Source organism: Tenebrio molitor, chromosome 9 (genome assembly GCF_963966145.1).
Source record: "Tenebrio molitor chromosome 9, icTenMoli1.1, whole genome shotgun sequence".
In the NCBI taxonomy this organism is placed as follows: domain Eukaryota; kingdom Metazoa; phylum Arthropoda; class Insecta; order Coleoptera; family Tenebrionidae; genus Tenebrio; species Tenebrio molitor.
Window position 1 is genome coordinate 510,243 of NC_091054.1, and position 23,202 is coordinate 533,444.

The 23,202-nt window shown below is 36.9% G+C and overlaps 3 protein-coding genes across 6 annotated transcripts; 2 read left to right on the plus strand and 1 right to left on the minus strand.

Moving 5' to 3' along the window:
• The first annotated feature begins 1,278 nt into the window (after positions 1 to 1,278).
• Positions 1,279 to 3,032, plus strand: LOC138138347 (trypsin-like). 2 transcript variants are annotated; one of them, XM_069058243.1, is made up of 5 exons: positions 1,279 to 1,439; positions 1,490 to 1,766; positions 1,816 to 2,012; positions 2,065 to 2,319; positions 2,381 to 3,032. In XM_069058243.1, exons 1-4 carry the CDS (start codon positions 1,391 to 1,393, stop codon positions 2,313 to 2,315), a joined length of 774 nt encoding a protein of 257 aa, XP_068914344.1. In that variant the 5' UTR covers positions 1,279 to 1,390; the 3' UTR covers positions 2,316 to 2,319; positions 2,381 to 3,032. The 2 variants fall into 2 exon arrangements, with proteins under 2 accessions (XP_068914344.1, XP_068914343.1); XM_069058242.1 differs by lacking the exon at positions 2,381 to 3,032 and having other exon boundaries at positions 2,065 to 2,379.
• Positions 2,941 to 6,191, plus strand: LOC138138342 (trichohyalin-like). Its single transcript, XM_069058231.1, has 2 exons — positions 2,941 to 5,822; positions 5,871 to 6,191. Exons 1-2 carry the CDS (start codon positions 2,947 to 2,949, stop codon positions 5,920 to 5,922), a joined length of 2,928 nt encoding a protein of 975 aa, XP_068914332.1. The 5' UTR covers positions 2,941 to 2,946; the 3' UTR covers positions 5,923 to 6,191.
• Positions 6,192 to 6,231: 40 nt separating this feature from the next.
• On the minus strand, positions 6,232 to 22,716 carry LOC138138343 (dopaminechrome tautomerase-like). 3 transcript variants are annotated; one of them, XM_069058234.1, is made up of 7 exons: positions 22,547 to 22,716; positions 7,749 to 7,949; positions 7,467 to 7,660; positions 7,320 to 7,415; positions 6,851 to 7,273; positions 6,612 to 6,797; positions 6,232 to 6,565 (listed from the first exon to the last, which is right to left on the minus strand). In XM_069058234.1, the coding sequence occupies exons 1-7, from the start codon at positions 22,551 to 22,553 to the stop codon at positions 6,299 to 6,301; spliced, it is 1,374 nt and encodes a 457-aa protein (XP_068914335.1). In that variant the 5' UTR covers positions 22,554 to 22,716; the 3' UTR covers positions 6,232 to 6,298. The 3 variants fall into 3 exon arrangements, with proteins under 3 accessions (XP_068914335.1, XP_068914333.1, XP_068914334.1); XM_069058232.1 differs by lacking the exon at positions 22,547 to 22,716 and adding an exon at positions 13,366 to 13,597; XM_069058233.1 differs by lacking the exon at positions 22,547 to 22,716 and adding an exon at positions 9,495 to 9,614.
• Between the last annotated feature and the right edge of the window lie 486 nt (positions 22,717 to 23,202).

The following is a 23,202-nucleotide window of genomic DNA, read 5'->3' on the forward strand; positions in this document are numbered from 1 at the left end:
AACAATTTTTCTAAAGTAAATCGAAATTGGCTGAATAAATACTAAAACTTTTTGCATAACGAAAAACATAGTAGAACTAAACAGAAAACGAAACTAAATATGACGCAACAAATATCATTCAAAATATTAACTTCAAATCAATTTTATTAAATTGCAAAAATCATTTCAGTTGCTTGCGACACTTTTTCAAAAATCTAATTTTAACCAAGTCGTGCAGTCGAATATTTGTTGTTGACAAAATACGCTCTAAAAAATATCTACGATAAAAAGATAAAAACAACCATCGCACTTACATCAGAGCTAAGCATCTCTAAAAATAGGCACTTTTTCAAATAAAATCAACCAAACAACCAACCAACAAAACCATTTCCGGCGTGATCGCAGACAACACTAAACAAAGCAAAAAGGAGCCAATAACCAGACGCTAAATTAATGTTTAGTGGGCCAGAACCCTCCCAATTTTATACGATCACACAATTCTAGCTTTTAATTTGAAATTTTGCAAACCGCTAAATAGTTGCAGCGTTTTATGTCGCCACTTTTTCTCTTCTTTTCCCCCAACAATTCTTCTGCATTTGTCTCAGATGAGGCGCATCCAGCTAATGGTCCAGATCCGACCACGCTCTCGTTTTGTCTTTATGACTCGTTGGGCACTCGTTTTGGCGTTTTTGTGGCTCGATGAGTTGTTTATTTTTGACATCCGGCTGTGCTCATCCATGCGTTCCATGTGACCATACCGAATTCGTTTGTTTTTGTTTCTTCTTGCCCATTGTGGTGGCAGTTTTCAATTGACAAGTGTACGAATCGTGAGGAAAGTTTGCTTTTGTGAGAATTTTTTGAATTTTTTCGACTTCTCTCATTCAATAGTAAAATTAACTTGGGCGTAGTACCTCAAGTCATTGAGGAAAAGTGTAAACGGTGCGCGGTACTCTCCTCCATTCCACCAGTGTAAAGCTGCAGTAGGTACTTCGATGACTGAGTGATATCTTTTGTTGTTGTTATTGCATCTTAAAATGTCTCGCCACGGTACAAGTCCAAATTGGTACTCTTGCACCAACTTACGCACTACTACTCTCAGATAAGATAACAAAACAAAAATTTGGATATTCAGGTATTGATGCCCTCTCGCATACGCAAAGTACTCGAAATGATCAGGAACCAAAATAGAAACTGTGAGAATGTCACAGAGACAAAACGGCAACGACGGTACCACCACCTGAATTTCTATTTAACAGACCCAGAACTCAACCCAAGCCAAAAATTGCCAAATAAACATCATTGTACAATAAGATCCTTATCGGTCTTGAGTACCATCGACTCATGACGTACGACATCAAGATAGAATTATAAAAGAGCCTCCTCTGCCAAATCTTGCAGAACGAAACCAACCATGAAAAGCATCGTTGCAACAATTTGCACACTTCTGGCACTCGCCTCAGGTAAGTTCCCAAATTTTCTAAAATTTCCAGAAGTGAAGTGAACTTTTCAGGAGCGCCGTCCGTTCGCATGATTGGTGGCGACGACGTCTTGGCCCAGCGCTACCCCTATCAAGTGTCCATCCAGTCGGTGATCGCCCCCTACCAACATGAGTGCGGAGGTGCCATAATCAGCCCCACGTGGGTCATAACCGCTGCCCATTGCGCCGGAATCTCCCTCTTGGTCTCGAGGGTGGTTGCTGGTACTTTCAATCTTAGCGATGTCGACAATATCGCAGTCCAGATCCGCTCCATCGACTTGTACAGTGTGGTCAAGCACCCCGAGTACGAGTGAGTACTGTTTGGTCCAATCTTTCAAGATTTTGACGTTTGCTTCCAGCGACATCACCAACGATATTGCGTTGTTGAAGATGACGGAACCTTTTGAATTCAACGAATTTGTCCAACCACTCCAGATTTCGAAAGTACCATGCGTGGCGACCGACGAACCCGCTATATTTTCTGGGTGGGGGACACTGGACGGTCAAGAGGGTAATATTCTGGAAGCAGCGAACATGTCTCTGATGCCCTATCAAGGTACCACTCCTTGAAAAATATTTTCCACCAGGTTAATTGCATTTTGTTGTAGAGTGTCACAGCTTGTTCCACTCTGTATACGCCGATAACATCCCCTTGCGGGAAGACATCCATCTCTGCGTCACGGGTGCCGCCGCCCCTTGCCTCCTCGACGGAGGTGGTCCCCTCGTCCAAGACAACAAATTAGTGGGATTGCTTTCGTGGCTTCCTGCGACCTGTTCCAACTCCAACATCCCCGCCATATTCACCAACACTGGATATTTCAAGAGATTTATCAAGAGCTACGTCGATGATCTTCCTTAGACTAGTTAGTTTTCTTCTAATTTATTACTTTTGTATTTTTCTAAATAAATGAATTTTGTACAAAGTGGTCGATGTAGCGGCAAATTGCGACTCCCACGCGGTGCTTTAATGGATTTTAAATGGAACAGATGAGACATTCACCCTTTAATAATAAGCACCCCTTATCAGCTGCGCCACACACGGACCTGTTTAGGCATCAACGAGGTGGTGGTTTACACTGGAAAAATGAGTTTTGTGATTTTGTGCTTACGACAGGGCCCAAATAAGCAAATCCGAGATGAAGTGATTAGATTCGGTGCCGAGGTGAGTATCGATGGGGAGTTTTGACGCTTGGGGGTCAGAGTTTTGTGTGGAATTAATCTCGAAGGGTGCGAACAGTGTAAAACGACGTTTCAAACAAATGGGGTTGAAATTGAATTACGGCAATGCAGTTTGTGACCACCTGATTGGGTCCAAACGAGCTCACCCTAGTGTGAAATGAGCTCAGTGTGGAAACGGTATAAATAGGGAGTCCCGTGGCGTTGTAGCTCCAGAAAGTCGAAGCATTCCTTACTTGAAACATCTTTAAAAACTGAATCAACCATACACGTCACCAGTTCTACGAGACATAGTATTTTAATTTTCTTCCAACATGAAACAGTTGAAAAATATGGGTTACTCTGCACTGATGATATTACTGTTCTGTTTAACTTCAACCGAAGGCTTTCTCGAAGCGAACCGAAAGACTCTGCAACGCAACACTGACATACGCAAGAACGACCAATCTAGAAATTTTTTTGGAAACACTTGGCAACGATCTGTCGGAACATCGGCCGAAAGAAGAGACGGACGTGAGAATGACAGATTCTTGGAGGTTCTCAGGTCGTACGATGTCCGCCAACCAACCAGCGAGAGAAGTCGCGACGTCTTCCGGCGCCAAAACTGGGATAGAGTGTCGAGAATCGCATCCGAAAGGCGAGATGACCGCTTGCAAGATCGACGAGATGAGAGGGAGTCACGCCGACTGAGCAACTCGAATGACAGGCGAGTTTCCAGCGAGCGACGAGACGTCCGATCAAGAAGCGTCGATAATGACAGGCGGCGAGAAGTTCGCTTCGCAGACGATCAAGTCAAACGGGATTTGAGTCGTCGGAGCGACAATGATCGACGATCGGTCTTGACAGACAGACTGAGAGAATCTAGAGAGCGACGCGTTCGTTCAGTTGGGACCGATAGATCTAGAATCATCGACAGTATTCGTCGTCAATCTCCTGAAAGAAGGTATAGTCCAATTGACAATTCCATTGACAGGCGCCAAGAAATTCGGTCAATTCCGTCGGATAGATCAAGATTCGTCGACGGAATCCGTGAAGCTTCAACCACTAGAAGAAATGATCGTCAAATGGAACGGCGAGAAATTCGATCAGTTTTGCCGACTCTGGACATCTCTCGCCGCCAACGCTTAGTCGCAAGAGATGACAGAAGGCGAGAAGTACGATCAATGTCATTAGACAGAACCAGTGAAAGTCAAGATCGACGAGCGTCAGTCATTCGGGAAAATGACAGAGATTCTCGATCATCTTCGTCGGATAGATTGAGGTTCGTCGTCAGTTCTATCAGACGGAATGCAAGATCTCGTCAAGTCGACAATGACAGAAGGCGAGAAGTTCGATCAATCCCGACAGATCGAATCCGTGACGCTTCAGCTACTCGACGAAATGATCGCGAATCTCGACAAGTGGGAGAAATTCGATCAAGAGTTGTGGACAGTTTTCGCCGCCAACTCTCAGCTGCAAGAGAAGATGAGAGGAGGAATCGTCAATCTGACAAGTTAAATGACAGAAGGCGAGAAAGTCGATCGATCTCGTTGGACAGAAGTGATGAAATGCAAGATCGGCGAATAGGTGAGAGAGAAAATGACAAAGATTCTCGTCAAAGGCGAGTCTTGCTCGAGAGACGACAAATCCGATCAATTTCGTCTGACAGGTCGAGACTTGTTGACAATTCTCGCCGCCAGCTTTCTGTTGCAAGAGATGAGAGATCTCGCCAACTAGATAATAACAGAAGGCGAGAAATTCGATCAGTTTTGACAGATCGAATCCGTGAAGCTTCGGCTACGCGACAAAATGATCGCGAATCTCGACAAACAGAAAGACGAGATATTCGATCATTCTCGACGGACAGAATTCTTGAAGCTTCAACCAGTCGACAAAACGATCGCGAGTTTCGTCAGATGGAACGACGAGGACAAGAGATTCGATCGATTTCATCAGACAGAGTTCGTGAAAATCAAGATCGTCGATCAGTTGTTCGAGAAAATGATCGAGAATCTCGTCAGGTAAACAGGCAAGTTCTGCTCGAAAGGCGACAGATTCGATCAATTCCGTCTGAGAGTTCAAGACTCGTCGACAGTTCTCGTCGCCAACTTTCTGTTGCAAGAGATGAGAGGTCTCGCCAATTAGATAACGACAGAAGGCGAAGCGTTCGATCAGTTTCGACAGATCGAATCCGTGAAGCTTCAACCACTCGCCAAAACGATCGCGAGTCTCGTCAGATGGAACAAGAGATTCGATCAGTTTCATTGGGCAGAGCTCGACGAACTTCAGCGATTCGCGAAAATGATCGAGAATCGCGTCACATCAACAGGCAAGTCTTGCGCGAAAGGCGAGAAATACCGTCAAGATTTGTTGACAGTTCTCGTCGCCAACTCTCTGCTACAAGAGATGAGAGGTCTGGTCAATTAGACAACGACAGAAGGCGAGACATTCGATCAGTTTCGACAGATCGAATCCGTGAAGCTTCAACTACGAGACAAGATGATCGCGAATCTCGACAAATAAGACGAGAAATTCAATCAATCTCGTCGGAGAGAAGAATCATGGAAAATTCTCGCCGCCAGGTCTCAGATGCGAGACAAAATGAGAGGAGACATCGTCAGACTGACAGCGTAAATGGCAGACGGCGCGAAATTCGATCAATTCGGGAGAATGATCGCGAATCTCTGGACCGCCGAGTCTCATCCGAAAGACGAGAAGCTCGCCTAACCTCACCGAACACTTCTCGCCACCAACTCTCTGTGGAAAGAAGATCTCGTCAACTTAGCACTTCTCGCAGCGACACCAGGCGAGAAATTCGAGAATCTCGTCGACTGTCAGACAGTCGGGACAGATCAATAACCAGAGACTCTCGCCAACTCGTCTCATCTGAGCGAGTCTCCCAAAGACGCGACAGCTCCAACGAGCGGGAAATTCGCCTCACCAACGACCGCCAAGAGTCCCGTCTGGTGAGCGACGCCACTCGACGCATCTTAACACTGTCTTCCAAAGACGAGAACAACAACTTTGCAAGAAACGTCGCCGAACGACAATCAACCCCACACGAAAGAAGAATGGCCACTTCTTTCACTGCAGACGTCGACTACATCCCAGAAGTGAAAACCATCACTTTGCTCAACACTGCTAAAGTGTTGCTGCTCTCGTTCCTCGTCGCCCAAGTTGTCAGTAATTCTTCCAAGACTAAAAAGAACTGGTGAGTTCGATTCCTTTGAAATGAATATCTCTAAACTGACTCTTCCAGGCTTGCTAACTTGACTAACTTCGTGACCGTCACTAAGGAAAAGGTACTTTAAATTAAAGGTTCCTCGAAAAATCTGTTGAAGATTATTTGTTATTGGAGAAATTATTGTCATCTATTTTGTTACACTGGCCGCAAGATTCTCACATTTCAAGGACTACAACATGACAACCGCTATGCTCTTTGTACCTTCTTCGTAGGTTAAGTTTAGCAGAAGTAGTAGTAAATAAATCTCATGTACTTACAAGTATTTCACTATGCTACTCATAGTTGTGTATAGTCTATGTAGTAAAAAAATAGCAAATAAAAATCAAAACAAGAGAGTGTTTTGTGTCGGGTACCATATCTCATTCCTCACAAGTGATAAACTGTACTTGCACACTTTATTCAATCAATAATCACAATCGCTACAAATAAATTAATACTAACGCTTAAGAGCGATAATTTTTGGTTGTTGGGTGTTGTAACGGCGACGAGAAGAACCCTGTGTTGGGTTTGATCAGGCCGTACCCGCCCCCGCTGCCCCCGGGCCTCGAGTGCCGCCCACTCTTGCAAATCGTGTTATACACCAGATCCTCCACTTTTCCCGCCTGAATCCTGAAGTTGATCTCGGACGTGGAGATCGTGTCGGCTGCAACTTTCTGGAAGCGTGACGTCATCTCCCACAGCTCTTGCACCGCTCGGGAGTTGGTAACGACCTAGAAAAAATGTACCAACTGACAATTACCAAAATAACCAACTCACTTTGATGCCGCTGACGAACTGCTGCGTCTCGCGATTTCTGCTGATGGCTTCTGTGGTCTCGGGTCCGTACTCCGTCCTGGTGTTCCAGCAGTTCAATGTGACGTCGCTCATCATTCCGAAGTACATGATTCCGTCTTTGTCTATGGCTTCGGCGGCGGATTGAGTGCGTCTCTCTCCTCTGTACGTCTGCAGAAAGCAAAATTAGGGATGGGGAAGTTTTGGGGGAAGAAGCATCGTACGTGGAAGATTTCCGGCGAGGACAAGGGGTCGTGGAGGAACCTGGTGCGGTTCCTGAGGTCAGAGGTCTTGACCCAGTTTTCTGTGGGGCTGGACATGGCGTGGTAGAACAGGATTCTCTCTTGGCCAGGTTTGTACGGCGACAAGGACATCCCGAGGACTCCATCCATCAAGTCGAAGCTGTCTTCTAAGATGTTGAATGTACCGTAGTTGGGGTAGGGGTACATGGTCTTGTCTGTGACCTTCCAAGACCTGTTCTTTTGGACGTCGTAGACGATGATGGAGTAGGTTTGGCAATCTGCTACGTAGACGAATGTGTTGCGACAGCCTGAATGCGCGTCCCTCACGTCGACCATCGGAGTGACCAGAATCGACCTGGACTCTATCTGGTCCGATGGGATCTCAAACCTGTGGATCAGCTGGTCCTGCAAGAGCACCGTCAGTTTTGACCGACTTGTGTTGGGTCTTTACCGTCTGCAAATCAAAAGCTAGGATCTGTGGGGGGCAAGTCTGCTCCTCGAGAAGCCGTCCCGTGTCCAAGACCCACAATCTCTGACACTCGTCTATCTGCAAAGACTCCGCGCTCAAAACCTGCAAAGATTTTTTTGCCTGACTCACCAAGACTCGATACACCGACACGATGCGGTTGCGCCCGCAGCTAGCAGGATTTTTGTGCCACTCCCACGAAGGGTACGGACTGATGATGGGGTTGTTGTTGAGTTTCTTGTCGGTGACCACACCGACTGTCACAGGAATGCCTTCCTGGAACCGCGGCATGGTGACAAACACTCGATTCTTCTTATGCGCAGCAACTGCAAAAAACATACAATTGGAACTGGTGACTGGATGGGTCCTCCAATGGACACTCTTCTAACTTCTTCTAACTCTTCTTGTACTCACAGGCATAATGAACATCTACGTCTATGGGGGTCGATTGTCCAGGAATGAACGTCTTGTCGTCGATATCTGCTTGTCTTGCGCTGGGGGATGCGTAGTCGAATTCCAGCTGGGACCATTGGTACACCAGTCCCAGTTCTGGTTTTTCGCCGAATCCGGGATCAATGGTGCACAATCCGAAGACCAAACATAACCATCGATTAGCTACAAACAATCGAATTAGAAGACAAGACAAGATCGTGTTGTAAAGGTCACGAATGATGGGTAACCTTGGCCTCTAGTGTTTTGGCGTTAACTAATTTAAAGAGGTAATGAAATGGTAGACTGGTGTATAATTGGATTTGTTTACCAACAGTGGGTTTTTGTACAGATGATTACTTGTAATTTGTGGAGATTTCCGCGAACGTCTGAATAAATCCAATGGTAAAAAATTGACGGTTGCGTCGTCATTTCGTGCCTATACAGAAGAATCTGACTGTTAATTGGTGTTCAATTGTCGTGAGGTCCACAGTTCCAAATTTTTAGAATACAATTAAACAAAATTGGAAAATTATTATTTAAATCATGCGATGTGCGTATTTAATTTTAAACATTTAAACGATGCGATGAGAACTTACGAAACACCTCAAGATAATTTAAATTTATGACAACATTAAAATCAAGAATTTCCAGATTGTTCATTCATATTGTTTTGTGCGTATTTTTATGGCAGTGTTATGAGGTTATGTAACTTCTTTTATTGTAGATAAATATGGGATTAGTTCTTTAATTAGGCAATTCATTTATAATGTCAGGAATTATTAATTAAAAATTAAAATAACACGACAGTTTAAACATTTTGTGGTTTAATTAACTATATGGCAAGACTTACACAGGCATAATTTATTAGGACTAAGATACTTAGTCTTAAATAGTCTTACTTAAATATTGTTTTGTGCACCCTTAATGAAAAAAGTAATTTTACGTAGTCCCATGCGGCCGAAAAGCAAGTCTTTTTCGGACGCACTTTTTCGGATGCACTTTTCTGACTCGGGACCGTGGCGCCATTTGTTGTTCTATTTAGTAAGTTAACAACGAAACCGACAAAACCGAGTAAACCGACTGAAAAAAAATGAATATCTGACAGTTAAATGTAACCAAAGTATTTTATTTGCCCGAAAAAGTGGTGTATCGTTTTATTTCTGATGCTTATTTGATGCATAATAAGAAAATGAACGTTCATATAATCCATAGCAACAGCGAAAGTGATGAAGAAATGTCTAATACAACAGCGAAAGTGTTGAATAAATGTCTAATATGCCGCGGGACATCGCAGATGATAATCGCAATCATTCTCCTGTCACCATAAATTGTGTAAATAAGTAATTCTATTGCAAATACATAGTAAACTCCTCGTTTTGTTGGCAAAAATAACGCTTAGCTGCAACAAATAAATTCAGTCTTTTTGTTCATCGGGTTTATATAAAACTATGTAGTTCATTTCCTCGATTTTATATATTATTTAATTTGATAATTTTCGGCGTAACTCTTAAAAACTAAATTTTTTAAATACTCAACTTTCGAAGAACGAAATGAAAAAGTTAGTCCATAAATTTAGGTTAAATAAATTTGTGACACCTTTCGATTCTTGAATTTGAAAAAGTATCCAGTAATAAAAAACAATCTCATTTTCGGATTGTAATTTTCTTGGATTGATACTCATTAAAATACATTTTTTTGTAAAAAAGAAACTCTTGTAAGAACACCTACAACGACCCATTTTCTTCTAATGATCCACACAGGAAATAGTTCAAATTCGAAGCCCACAGATCACACACGAAACACTCTAGAGTCTAGAGGAACATCTGCTAACTCTTAGATCTCTTTCTCTTAACCTTGTGTATAGATTTACTAGTATTACCAGTTTTGTTTTTTTAAATTTTTCGGCTATTTACTTATTTATTTAAATAAATTAATCATACTTATTTAAGCAAATTAATTCATGTAGACATTAATGGTTACGGTCGAATTCTATAGGCACCTCCACTGACCATCACCGCCTCAGCATGTCGTTCACGTCGCTCTTGCTCCGGGTTGACGGAGTCCAATAGCACTATTACGTGTCGATACCAATAAAAACAATTCGTTACTGAACTGCAAGTACCTCGTGAACCACTTAACTTTTACAACGTCATTGTTGATGACAATGACACTGTGTACATTTTTGTCATATTTCGTACCTGCATGCCTTTTTCATTCATAAAACATGACCTCGCCATTACGCTACGATGTCTAGTTCATGTCTGAACCAGAATTTCTTCACTGGTATTCCAGTGTTATACAATGTGTTCACACTTTTTTCTTTTTTTCTTGTTGTATAAGAACCGTACAATTCCCAACAAATCATTTCAAATTGATAACCGTTACGTTACCAATAATTTTTCACTCAAAATTACTTTACCTTTCTTTTTTTCTTTCCAATTTTTTTTCTAATTAAATGATTATGTATGGATACCTATTACGTGTCTGACACGTTACTGAATGGAATTTGTCGATTTGATAAACCGCCAGAGGTAAGACATTTGCATGTAATTCCTCCAAATTTTTTTTGATTGTTCTTTAACGAAAATATTCCAATTAACAAACCTGAACCATTCATAGTCTAATAACCCGGCTACTTGTTTGTTTTTTGTCAACATCAGACGATTTGCCTATTCGATATTCAGCAAATCCTTATTCAGCCATCACAGTCGTCAAACAAACATGTTTTTTATACAAACAACTGACATTTCCAGGCTTGGACCATCTGCTTTTTCTCAGTTTGAGATTCTAATAATCTGTCAAAATATGTGACGCATGTACCTACTCCTAGAACCATTCACTCTACCGTTCTTTAACTAAATATATTCTGCATGACCCCGTTCAGCTATAATTAATTATAACTGTTTACAGTTGAACAGTTGCGTTCTTGGCCAGTTACATTTGCCAAAGAAATTAGAATTCGATAAAAAGTTCCTCAAACAATACACTTTTCCTTTTGTTTCTAATTTAAAGTAAACAAGATAACTAGCCGATATCGCGTCCAATAAACGCTAATTATTTTCTGAAAGGTGTCTAATCAAGTTATTTTTTTCGACTTTCTGAATTTCGTTATGGAGAAATCCCAAAATGTATTCATAGTTCCAGCGCGCTCTGGAGGAGTAATGTTATTACATGTGTGATTACCGATTACATTTTTTCACTTTCACTTGGATTTTTTTGTAAATTGCTGTTGCCCATACAAGATGTTCCGCATTGCAAAAATGAGTGCTAAAGTAAGTTAGTTCAGCCACGACTTAAGTCATGATGTGGAAATTTCAAAAATGCTTAGTTCACTGTTGTAAAGGATAAATAAAAAAATATCACTTTGTAACATTATTTTTATTCATTTTTTTTAATTTCTTGTTCTAATTCTGTTGTGCTTAGTTTTTTTCAGTTTTTATAAGATACATACCTAGACTGTCACAAATTTCATTTTTTTTTTCTGTTCTCTAAAAGTATTGATTTTATAATTAGCCTACAGAAAGAAGTTGTAACAATAAAATAAACAAAATGACAATAAAAACACCACAAATTAATTTGTTTTTTTTTTTCATAAATCACATTACCTCACGATAAATTTTTCCTATTTCAATTTAGGATCATATTTAATTTAGGATTAATAATTGTTACGTTTTTGAAATTTACTGTAATGAAAGTTAATAACTTAATAGGATAAATTTCAAAAAGTAGAACTGCGTAGGCGGAGTCAGTATTTGCCGGTAGCCAAATAGGTTTTAGGTCACGTGACATCCTCTTCTGATTTATCGTTCACTATCGCTGTCGCTGACAATATTTAAAAAGTGAATGAAACAAATGTTAATTAAAATACTGTAGCCACAAGAATTACATTAACAATAAATTATTCATTATTTGTTTGCTTTATTACTTACGACTGCGATTTTACCTTTTTACAACAATGAGAATAATTAATTAGAAAAACAACACAATCACAAATTTAAATTCTACGTTCTTAAGCAAATTAAAATGTAAGCGTCAAATAGAATAAAAAACTTTTTATCAAGAATTCATGTGACTTTTTACTAAAAGAAAAAAGAAATTTTGTTTTTTGTTCTTTTGACAAATTTATATACATACATAACTAAATTAACTACAAAATTAGCACTTTAAATGTCATTTTCATTCTGTGAGAATTTTGAGTGTCATTTATTATTTTAGAAAAATATTTGAAAATTGGAGGTTACAAAAGAATCAAAAACATTATAACTGGTGTGCTGAAAAATGCTTTACCGTTCTTATTTTAATTTTTAGATCAGATTTAATTAATCGAAGTTGAGAATCAAAGCAACGAAAATAAAAGCTGTCAATCACATTAGTGTTAATTTAATAATTACATAGTAATTAACAAAACAGAAAAGTGCATTAATTAACCTTCCAAAATTGTTTTAACACGTGAATGTTAAGTAAATATAATTGTTGTAGATTAATTATGTAATTATTGCCCATGTAAGGTAAATATGTTGTAAAAAAATATTAAAACATGAACAACATTAAATAAAAATATAATTAAAACATAATTATAAAAACATTTAGGTTCTTCGATTTTGATTTTTTTTTCTTTCCCAATAGACCAAATAAGCTTAGATTCAAATTCACACATTGTGGTTTTGATTGTGGAAAAATAGTCAGAATTGATTCATGTGTCCATTCGAAAAATGTCAAAATTATTAAAATCGTGTTTATTCTCTTTCAAATTATTTTTTCAGTATTTTAAAAGTCAAACAAATTTAAAAACAATGAGGACATTAAGGGATAGCAAATGTTACAAAGACACTCAATTAATGTTTAAGTTATCTTAATTAGAAATTATATTCGTAATTTCTGTACTTAAGCCATTGTCACATGATTGTTATTAATATCATTATTATAAGACATTACTGTGGTAATAGGGAAATGATTAAATAGGCATTTCCAGTTGGAATTATGTTATCAGTTCAATATTTTATACGTTTTAAGTATTTAATAATTATTATCTTAAACACATAATTATAATTTCATTTTGAAAATTAATTTCGCAAGTAATTATGAGACAAAAAAGAGACAATTAAGGTGTGTGTTTGTTGTAGTGATCACAAAAATTGTGGTTAACCAGAATTTAAACTGTTTGAATTAAAAATTAACAACGACTGTATTTAATTCACGTCCACGTAATTAACATTAAACGTAACATAATTATTGGAGGAAATATGACATTTTTGTTGCCTTTACAAACTGTGTTGTAATTTCGTGCTAATTATTTAACAATGATTGTTGTTGTTCGTAATGTCAGATATAAAAATCATAACGGAACTTTGTACGTCCGTTTTACAAAACAATAAAAATCACAACAAAACGACAACGAATACACAACAAAAGCAACACAAAACAAGATACAAATCGGCACGCTGAAGTACACGTAATTAGCTAACAATCACTCAGATTTATCTAATCGCAGAGAAAGTCTCCCTGTTCGAAACTTTATCGGATCAAAACGCACAACAAGACGCCCACATTTCACACACCGCAAGAAAATCTCAACACGCAAGAAAACGTTTCGGTTTACCTTCGTCGTCCTGAAAAATCCGATCGAACTCCTGGCGGACGTACTGGTACGAGTAGGAGGACTTGTGGCCCTCGCCGCCCCATCCGCAAGCGCCCAGAACCAGCAAAACCCCGACCCAACTGCCTCCTACCATCTTCCCTCGGACACCATTTTCCGCGAGCCGCACAGCACAGCCTGCTCTGACGCAAACTAAACCGATTTGCTGAAATTCTGACACTTTCAATTCTTATATAATCCCCCTGTCCAGCGCGTTCCGATCGGAAATGAACCCGGAGGAAGAGTGGCAGCGTGCGTGACCTTGAAAGTGACAGTTCGCGTCTTAACACAAAGTCAAGTTTGCGATGCGTCCTTACGTCGCGTATTGTGAAACGTGACGACCTCCTTAGCCGCGCCGAACTTGACCGTGGATTGTTTTAGCGGAGTCGTTGGGTTAAATGCAATTTCCGGCACAGGCGGGGGGAAATTATTGTTTATTTGTGTGATGGTGGAGAAAATTAATTACATGGTCGGTGGGATTGACCGATGGGACCATTGGAAATCCCCCATGTATGAATTGGATAATGAACAAGTTTCCCATCAGTGGCTCTTTTATTTGTACATGGTACAAAAAGATTTATTGTATGGTTGGTACCTAATAGACCCGCAAATAATCTTCTTTGAAAAAGCAAATGAACAAAATAGGAAGGAATAGGAATATGAAAACTATATACTCGAGATTTTTTAAACGTCTAATGATGTTTTTCCAATTTTTCGTCGAAAACGCATAAGTTAAATTAACTTAGTGTTAAAAATTATTTCAAACAACTTGATGTTAATTTTTATTGAATTTTTATGTCCCGCTAATAAAGATTTATTAATGAGGCTGAAGATCGCGATTATGTAAGAGTCATAAATGCGATCTTAGCTAATGGAGGAAATTAGTGAAATTAATTTTATAAATTACTGAGAGCAATAAATTGTTTCGGTATTCCGGTAAGAAAAAACCTTGTGTAAAGTTTTACTGAAAAAAGTGCGGAAGGAAAATTGTTACGCATGTAATGCATAAAACTAATATAAATTGAAATGTATATTATATTCAGGTGTGCAGAAGTGTACCTACATACATCCTGTTTAACATGTATTAGAGAGGAAATGCGCTATTAGTAGATCTTAGGACAATAAATGGGTAAATAAATTTAAAACGCAGACCTTAAATTTTACATTTTTTTAATCTATCTTCTTTATATCAAATTAATATTTTTGAATTTAAAACTAATCGGCTTGCCCAAAAAAAATTATAATTTTGCAAAACTGTCAACTTATTGAATAAATGTAAGTGATAATGATAATACTAACAATAACTGAAAATTTCTCAAATGATATTGGGATGAGTTTTGGTATTGATAAGTGTAAAATGCAATCAATATGTCGCGGTCATTACGAACATTTAGAATATATAACTCAAGAAGGAGAAATCATTAAAAATTTAAATAAAGGAGAATTTTATAAATATTTAGGTATTAATCAATCAAATCATATTCAACACTCAATTATAAAAGAAAATTTAGAAAAACAATTTTATTTAAGAATTAAATCTATTTTAAAATCAAAATTAAACGGTAATAATTTAATTAAAGCAGTTAATACATATGCTGTTCCATTACTGACCTATTCTTTCGGTGTTATAAAATGGTCCAAAACTAATTTACAGAACATAAACATTAAAACTAGAGTTCTTTTTACCAAATTTAGTAAACACCATCCTAAATCTGCTATTGAAAGATTTAATTTACCACGCGAAAACGGTGGTAGGGGTTTTTCAAATCTAGAAATACTGCTAAAAAATCAAATTGCTTCACTAAAAAATTATTTCCTCAATAGAGCTCGTGATAACACCTTTTTCAATGCTTTGGTTTCAGCCGATAAAGGCTACACACCTTTAAATTTAAGTGATAATATAATTTCAGACATTGTTAAGCCAAATATACCTGACACAATAGCAAATATAAAACAGAAGTCTTTACATGGGAGATACTTTAAAGAACTGGAACAACCAGAAATTAATATTCAGGCCTCTCATGCATGGCTTAAGAAATCAAATATTCACCCTGAGACGGAGGGTTTTATATTTGCAATACAAGATCGTGTTATAAATACAAGAAATTATAAAAAACACATATGCGGTTTACAATCGATAATTGATAAATGTAGGATTTGCGGAACTGAAGGGGAAACAATTGAACACATCATTTCTTCTTGCACCGTTTTGGCTCAAAGCGAATATAAAAAACGACACGATATATTCGCTAAAATTATACACATGAATTTAGCTGTTAAATTCAATTTATTAAAGAATACACAACCACATTATAGTTATACACCAGAAAGTTGTTTGGAAAATGACAGTTACAAGTTATATTTTGATAGAACAATTTTAACTGACATTCATATTAAGCATAACAGACCAGACATTATAATTTTAAATAAACAACAAAAGCAAGCATATCTTTTAGATATAGCTGTTCCAAATTCACATAATATAACACAGACATATAACACAAAAATTAATAAATATTTAGAGCTGTCCGTTGCTATGAGAAATCTTTGGTGTTTAGAAAAAATTTCGATTTTACCACTTGTAATTTCAGCAACGGGAATAGTACCGCAATCTCTTTTTAAAAATTTAAAAATTCTGGATTTAGATAACACATTGGTAGTTGAAATTCAAAAAGGTATATTATTATACTCATGTCACATCGTGAGGAAGTTCCTTAACATTGACACAGAACATAATACACAACAAAGTCAAAATGCGGAGGCAAGACGCCGGTAATTATGTTGATAAGCACTGCACTATTACTTGATAGTAATATCCGTAATAGTGTATGTACTCCGGCAAAATTGCCGTGCCGCCGGGTGGAGGTGGGATAGTATAATAATTATAATTGAAGAAACAATCAAAATGAATCGAATGACCACTTCATTAGTACGTAGTTTAATCAATACGGAACACGTAGGTATTCCAGAAGAGTGTGGTCAAGCCAGGGCCTAGCAAAGGGGGGGGGGGGGGGGGGCAGGTGGGCCCGGCCTACCCCAGAATCCTTCTGGCCCACCCCAGAATAAAAGTAAAACACATTAAAAACAAGATACATCTGCAATATCTATCTATCATCTGTCTGTGGTTTAAAATCTGGCTCACCCTAGCAAAAAATTATTGCTACGCCCTTGATGCCCTTGATGGTCAAGCACGTCATCGTTTTCTCTCATTGACAAACTCAGATCGTCGATAAATAGCGCAGCCGACGTTAAATAACTAGCCGTGCTGAGAAAAAGGCAACATTGCAGTCGTTCAGACTGGCGGACCGGGCGAACCGTCGAACGTCTTTACACGTTCTTAATAAATTTGCTTTATTTATTAGATAATTATTACAAAATTGCCATCTTACCTTCATGGAGTGAAGAATTGATGATGTCTAATTTTACACTACCCAACAGTAGCTCGTAATTATCCAATTATAATTTCTAATTGTTTTATTTGGTCAAAATGTTGTTCTTTCGCTTGTTCTTGGGTGGTTGTTAATAAATTTAAACTTTTTTTAAAAATACTTAAAACTGGTGGAATATAGCAATCGTTTGAATCTTTACAAATTTATCATCAATTGCGACCATCTACAAATTTTCAAATCAAAGGGCAAAATCCATTTTACGTCTTGTGGAGTTAATTATTCTCCTTCTATAAAAACTTTTACTTGAAGACTTTCATTAATGTAAATTGTTATGTCAATATTTAAAAAGAATCATTAAAATTCAATACACCAAATAAAACAATTTTTGTTCCCAGCCAATCAAATTAAGTTCGATTGAAAATTTTGTTATTAAATCATTAAAATTATTTATTATTATCTGACCCAACAGATGTTGTCCCACCTAAACTCTAGATCAGTTCTCTCTTTAATTGCTGGCTTTGATAGATAAGATGCTAAATTAGGAAACAGGCTAGGAACGGCAGCATCTGGGGACTTTTAAAGCAATTGTTTACAGTCTCCATCAGGCTGCAAATGTTTATCATATAAAATGATATCATCCGAACTAAAATGTAATTCACAGACCACACTTGAAGCTGAAGGTTCAAGGGATTGCTTGAGCTTCATTTTTGGGAGATTTAAAAACACTTGCACCGCGATTGTTTTGTGCATTTTTTAAAGACGAGTTGTAATTACATTTTACAGCCTGTTACACAATACCTACTAGGCATATTTTATTAATATTTAAATTTTAAATACCTGTTAACCAACGATATTTCTTGGTTCGACTATTCCACAAAATTTAGATTATGTTTGGCTCGGTTTAACTTCCACCGAGTTAACGGCTTTAATTCAAGAAGAAAATGCCGCAATTTATTTCACAAACTCTATTCTAAATTCTCTTCAACTTTTAAACAACTTGGTGGCGTAAAATTTTGCAAATATGTAAACACACTTTTCTGAAGCTAAAACGATAAGATCACTGTGTACATATGTACATACATGCAAATCTGTACAAACTGACTCGGTCCGCCGGCATTGTTGCCAAATTTACTTGAGCACGGCTAGTTCATTTAACGTCGGCTACATAAATAGTATGCTTTTTTTGTCGCAAACGATATTATTACATAATTTAAAGCAAAAACTGTTATGTAGCATCAAGAAAATCAGCAGCTTGTTCGATGAATAAATGACAGTTGAAACAAATGCAAGTACAAGGTCATTTGCCGCCTTTTTCTCTCACGCTCTTTACATTTTGATATAATTTATTTACTCGTATATTTATTTATGCTGTGGTAATTATTCATAAGTATTTATCTTTGTGGTTTTGAAAACAATAAATATTTTCCTTATTCACAAGTTTTAAAAACCAGAACTCATAAGCATCTAAACATAATACAGATGAACTAGTTTTGTGGGTCATAGTAATTTCCTATCCGCACAACAATCACAGACAAATTTCGTAACTCAAATTAATTTAGATTGAAACGTTAAATGACTTAATTAAGTCGAAAGCTACACTGTCAACAAAAACAACAAGTTTACAACAGTGATTACACCAAGTTACATAAAAAATGTTTTTATAGTATTTATTGGTACATACTGTAATAAAGTGTAACTTCAAAAGTCGATTAGTAGATAGTACTCGGATGTGTATTAATAAAAAATATTTAAAAAAATAAGAGAAAGCAAAATTAGAGACATTTTTGTCATTTCCACTGCCTTCTCTTTGACCTACATTAATAAAAATAATTACCATGATCTATGTAACTTTTTAGCAGAAAATGAATTAAACATTTCCATATTAACAGGTAAGAAATAGGTGTAGTGTAATTTGATTAAATGTGTACCTAATAATTTTTGAAACACTTTTCCAAAATTAAAAAAAAATATGTAGAACTGGAATTGATTTCAAAAAGAGTTCATATGTTCTACGTGCACTACTAAGAGAATGAATGTTTTTCAACGTTACTTTTCTATGTTATTTTTTTTTTATTATTATTTATTTATTTTATAATTAATATTTTTAAATCATCACTATTCAGATTTATCACTTTGAATCTCTTTGAAGTGTATCAAGACCGAGCAGAATCGGAAGGATAAGTGAACCCGTAATGTCCTTAAAATTAATTGTTGAATTGGTTTAGTCCTGACGAACAATAGAAACTTTCTATTGAATTTGATATTCAAATTAATTTGCTCCTATTGACGGAATTTTTTTAAATTAAAGTGTCCCTGTTGGCTTTTGTAAATAGTTAATTTTAGTTCTTTTCATTTTGTTTGGTTTTGTTCGGTTTAGTTTTAGCGCGTAGTTTAAGTTAGCTTAAAAAATTCAATTCGAAAATAGTTGCACCCTCTGTCATTGGTGATTGCGCGTTAACCGATTCACAATTTCGTGCAAAATCGGGGTTGACGAAACCTCCCCCGCGAGTGAGGGACATTTTTGGAAGAAACAGAGACTTCGAATTTGACCGTCCTTGTGAACACACCTAGTTTTCGTACTCATCGTCTCGTGTCGTGAAACCCACTTAATTGAAGTGGCACCGAAGTCCAAAATTATCGTTGAATTCCACCCATGCCAATCGGTCCATGGTCTCTTCGCGGTCCGCAAAAAAAGGTAAGTCAATTTTGATTTAACGAATTGTGGATCACGGAGAAAATCGAACAAAGCTCTTCGTTTAGGTAGGCTTAAGTCAACTAAAACTGACTTAAGTGCCCTGGAGACAAACAGTCCCAGGACACCACAAAAAAGCTTTCAACTTCGTCAGTGAGATTAATGTCGAAAGAGATAAACTTAAATTATAAAATTAATTATTCCACGAACATCCATTTATAAGAATACCAATTCAGAGAATCGAACTGACGACATGCGTGTCACGAAAGGACCATTATTTCTTCAGCGCGCCCATGATTTCTTGTGGTGTTAATGTTATGGTAAAACCAAGACAATTTAGTCGCAACCGTAAAGCCACATAACTCAGCTCGTCCTTAATTTAATGTCGCTTTACGCAACTTTCCGAACAAACGAAGTCACAGGGTTAAGTGTAGTTCGATGAATGTAGAAATAACAATACAATTTAAAGTTAGGTTTCACTGGGTAAAAACCTAATTTTGTCAAGACTCAAATTTTGTCAAAACGAAAACTAAATAACAAAAAACTGGCTAGGTTCAGCATGAAAAAGTTTTCGCTGTATATAAGAAAGCAATTTTTTTCTCGTACTTTTTTCCTTTGAAATTGTCTGTAAGAATAAGAAGGTATTTACAAATCTCTTTCACCCAAGCTACCATTTTTCCACTCAAATAAATTTATATTGAAAGTGTGACATTACATACAGATACAGTAACAAATACTGAATGTAGATTAAATACGTAAAAATAATCCAGCAGGATTTAGGAATCGTAGGATAGAAATGGAGAAAGCAAACTTGGAAAGAAAAAATACCAAAAAAAAAAGAAAGGAGTAGAATGAAAAATGAAATCTTTGGATCAAAAAATTAAATTAGCAAAACTTCCAAAAACTTTTTTCCCATTATTTTACTTAATACCTATTGTTTCATTTATCCCTTCTGAACACCAAAATTTTTCAATATTTAAAAAAAATTACGACGATCAGTTTAGTTCAACAGGAATAATTTGACAATTGGGAACTTCTTTAAAATATTCTCTTATTCGTTTCTGTTTTGTTTGATTTTTTAATCGGTTTAACCAACAGCTAATTAATTAACCAAGTTAACTCGTTACATTGTATTGACGACTACTGCACCCACCGACATGACTCTTAATGTCACGTTAGAATTAAACGCCATAAAAATAGGAAAAATGAATAAATAAAATTAAAACTAAACAAACCTCGCGTTGTTCTCCTACACGACACAATCATCACGTTGCTAAACTATTTAAAAAATGCCATACATTTGTATTAATGTAATATTAAGCAATCATGACCCCGAGTTTGATTAATTCCAATAGGTGTTTGTAGTTTTTTTTATGTTTTTTATTATTAAACTACAATCACTGCGCCAATCCCATCATTGAAATTACTATCGACACCGTTTCTTAGTAGGAAAAGTAATTAAAAAATGTCACGTCGGCACGCATAATGTTTGATAATTCGAAATTCGACCGTGTTATCGGAACAGCTATAACGAATTACATTTTACAACCATTAATTTTTTGTAAATTCGTATACATATCTTATGTTTAAAAGCTGCAGTGTTTTATCGCTTTTTTAAAACTACATAATGCCACTTTTATTGGAGGCGTTATCAAAGTATACATTAAAATGCTTCTAATTTAGGTGCTATCTACACTTATCGAATATTAATTTCGTTTTTAAAAAGCTTGACGTTTCATTTTGACAAGTTGTGACATTTATCAAAATCCGTTCACACTCCAATTCTCAAATTCTGACAGTGTCGAACAAAAAACAATTTAACCAAATTTGATTTTACAACAGTGCTTCTAAGAGGAGATTTCAATTTTAGTGTTAATTCTACAATAATACAAATTTTATATTTACAAAACATAAAGAAGGCTTATACTTCTGCAGAGTATTTATGATAATAAAAAAAAATCTAATTTTGTTTCCAATTTCGACTTTACAAAGACATGAAAACTTGTACTCCTTTATTTTTTATTACCGTAGTCTACTATACGAAAAGAACACATTTTATATTCACTTATACAGGGTGTCATATTATTTTATAAAATGTAGCTCAAAAATTAAATGTCACTTTATTTTTTGACAGAATTTTTTAAATATTTTTTCCGAGTTCTACATGAAGCCTAGTAGTTTGTGGTTAAAATTTTACCGCGCACTTATGGGACAGCTGTATGTATTACATTTAGTTACTGTTTTTTTTATTATTGCTACTCTTACCTTGTAAACTACCATAAAACTAGTTACTAGCTGATAATGAATGTAAAATAAACAACAGCATTGTACATATACCTACATCCAAGAAAAAAATGTACAATCCTGAAAGGTTTTCGATTTTATTTAATTTAATTGTCTCACGATTTTCTAACGCGAATCTCAACAAGAAACCGCTGTTATGCAATATAAATCGCAAAATCGTGAAAGATGTGATTATAATCGTCTCATTTACGTGTTTGCGGCACTAAATTAATTCCGTGATTTCACAGGACGAAACAACACACAAAGAACTAACATTTTGACAAAAACAAAAGTACTCATCTTGTAACGGAATAAATTTGCAACAATTAATATTGACATGTTTGTTGTTTGTGAACAATCATTTCCTGATGTTTCAATTTGCATATTTGTTTGTTTATTGCTCTACCGACCCATCGCGCCAAAAAACTCTCAAACAAAAAAAATGCGCCCATGGGATTTGGTACAACAAAAACATTTAATTTCTTCTCGTGTTTCACCGAGAACTTGTTATCAACTTCTTCCGATACCATAAAAACAAATTAAATTTGAATAATCGTCTGTTATCATCTATCACGCGGTTCTGATTTTTTTGGCTCTGTCAACCGTAATAAATTGTCCTGTCGGCGACGTTTCGAACAAACGCCTCATCAACATCAAATCACCGTTATTGTCACTATTTACAATCCTAATGGTCGTCTCGGCTTTCTTTTTTTTTGTTCAACAGTTGCGGTCGGGTTTATACGAAACAAGCTTTATCGATGGTAAAAAAAAATCGACTTGCCTCTCATTCTGATCGGTCGGAAATTCGATATTGACACAACGAAGAATACACCAACACTGTCGGCTCGACTACGACATGTGGAAAAAATATATACACGGTCCGATGACGAATTGACTAATTTCGCGTCGATCCTGTAGCGCTTCCGACGTCGAAGAAGATAAGCAAGGGGACTGGTTTTGCCGATACGTTTGTTGGTTAAACGGTCAAAGGTCGCGTTTTGGAGTGGTGAACGTGAAACTTTTCCGAATAGATCGGAGAAGAGCGGAATCGCGGCGGTCCGCAGGGGTCCGCACAAGGGCCCTGACTTTTCCGGCACGTGTGACACAAAAAACACATATTTTTATCTGCAGAGGAAATTACACGAAATGCCGGAAGAAGGTTTCAAGGTCGCTGCGAGCGCCACAAGTTACAAGTCGTATCGTATTCAAATTTCACAAAAAATTTAACTTCCGCCGAGGTTGAATTATTCATTGGCGGAATTGCTTTTGTTTGTTTGGCCATGTTTATTGACATGTTTATTTCTTGATAAGTCAATTTTACTGAGAAATTTAATTTGTAATCGGACTGATCCTTCGCATTTCCACAAATGTGAGATGCATTTGATGAAATGTGAAATTGTTTGTTTTGATGGCGTGGGGAAAAACCGTAAGAATTTA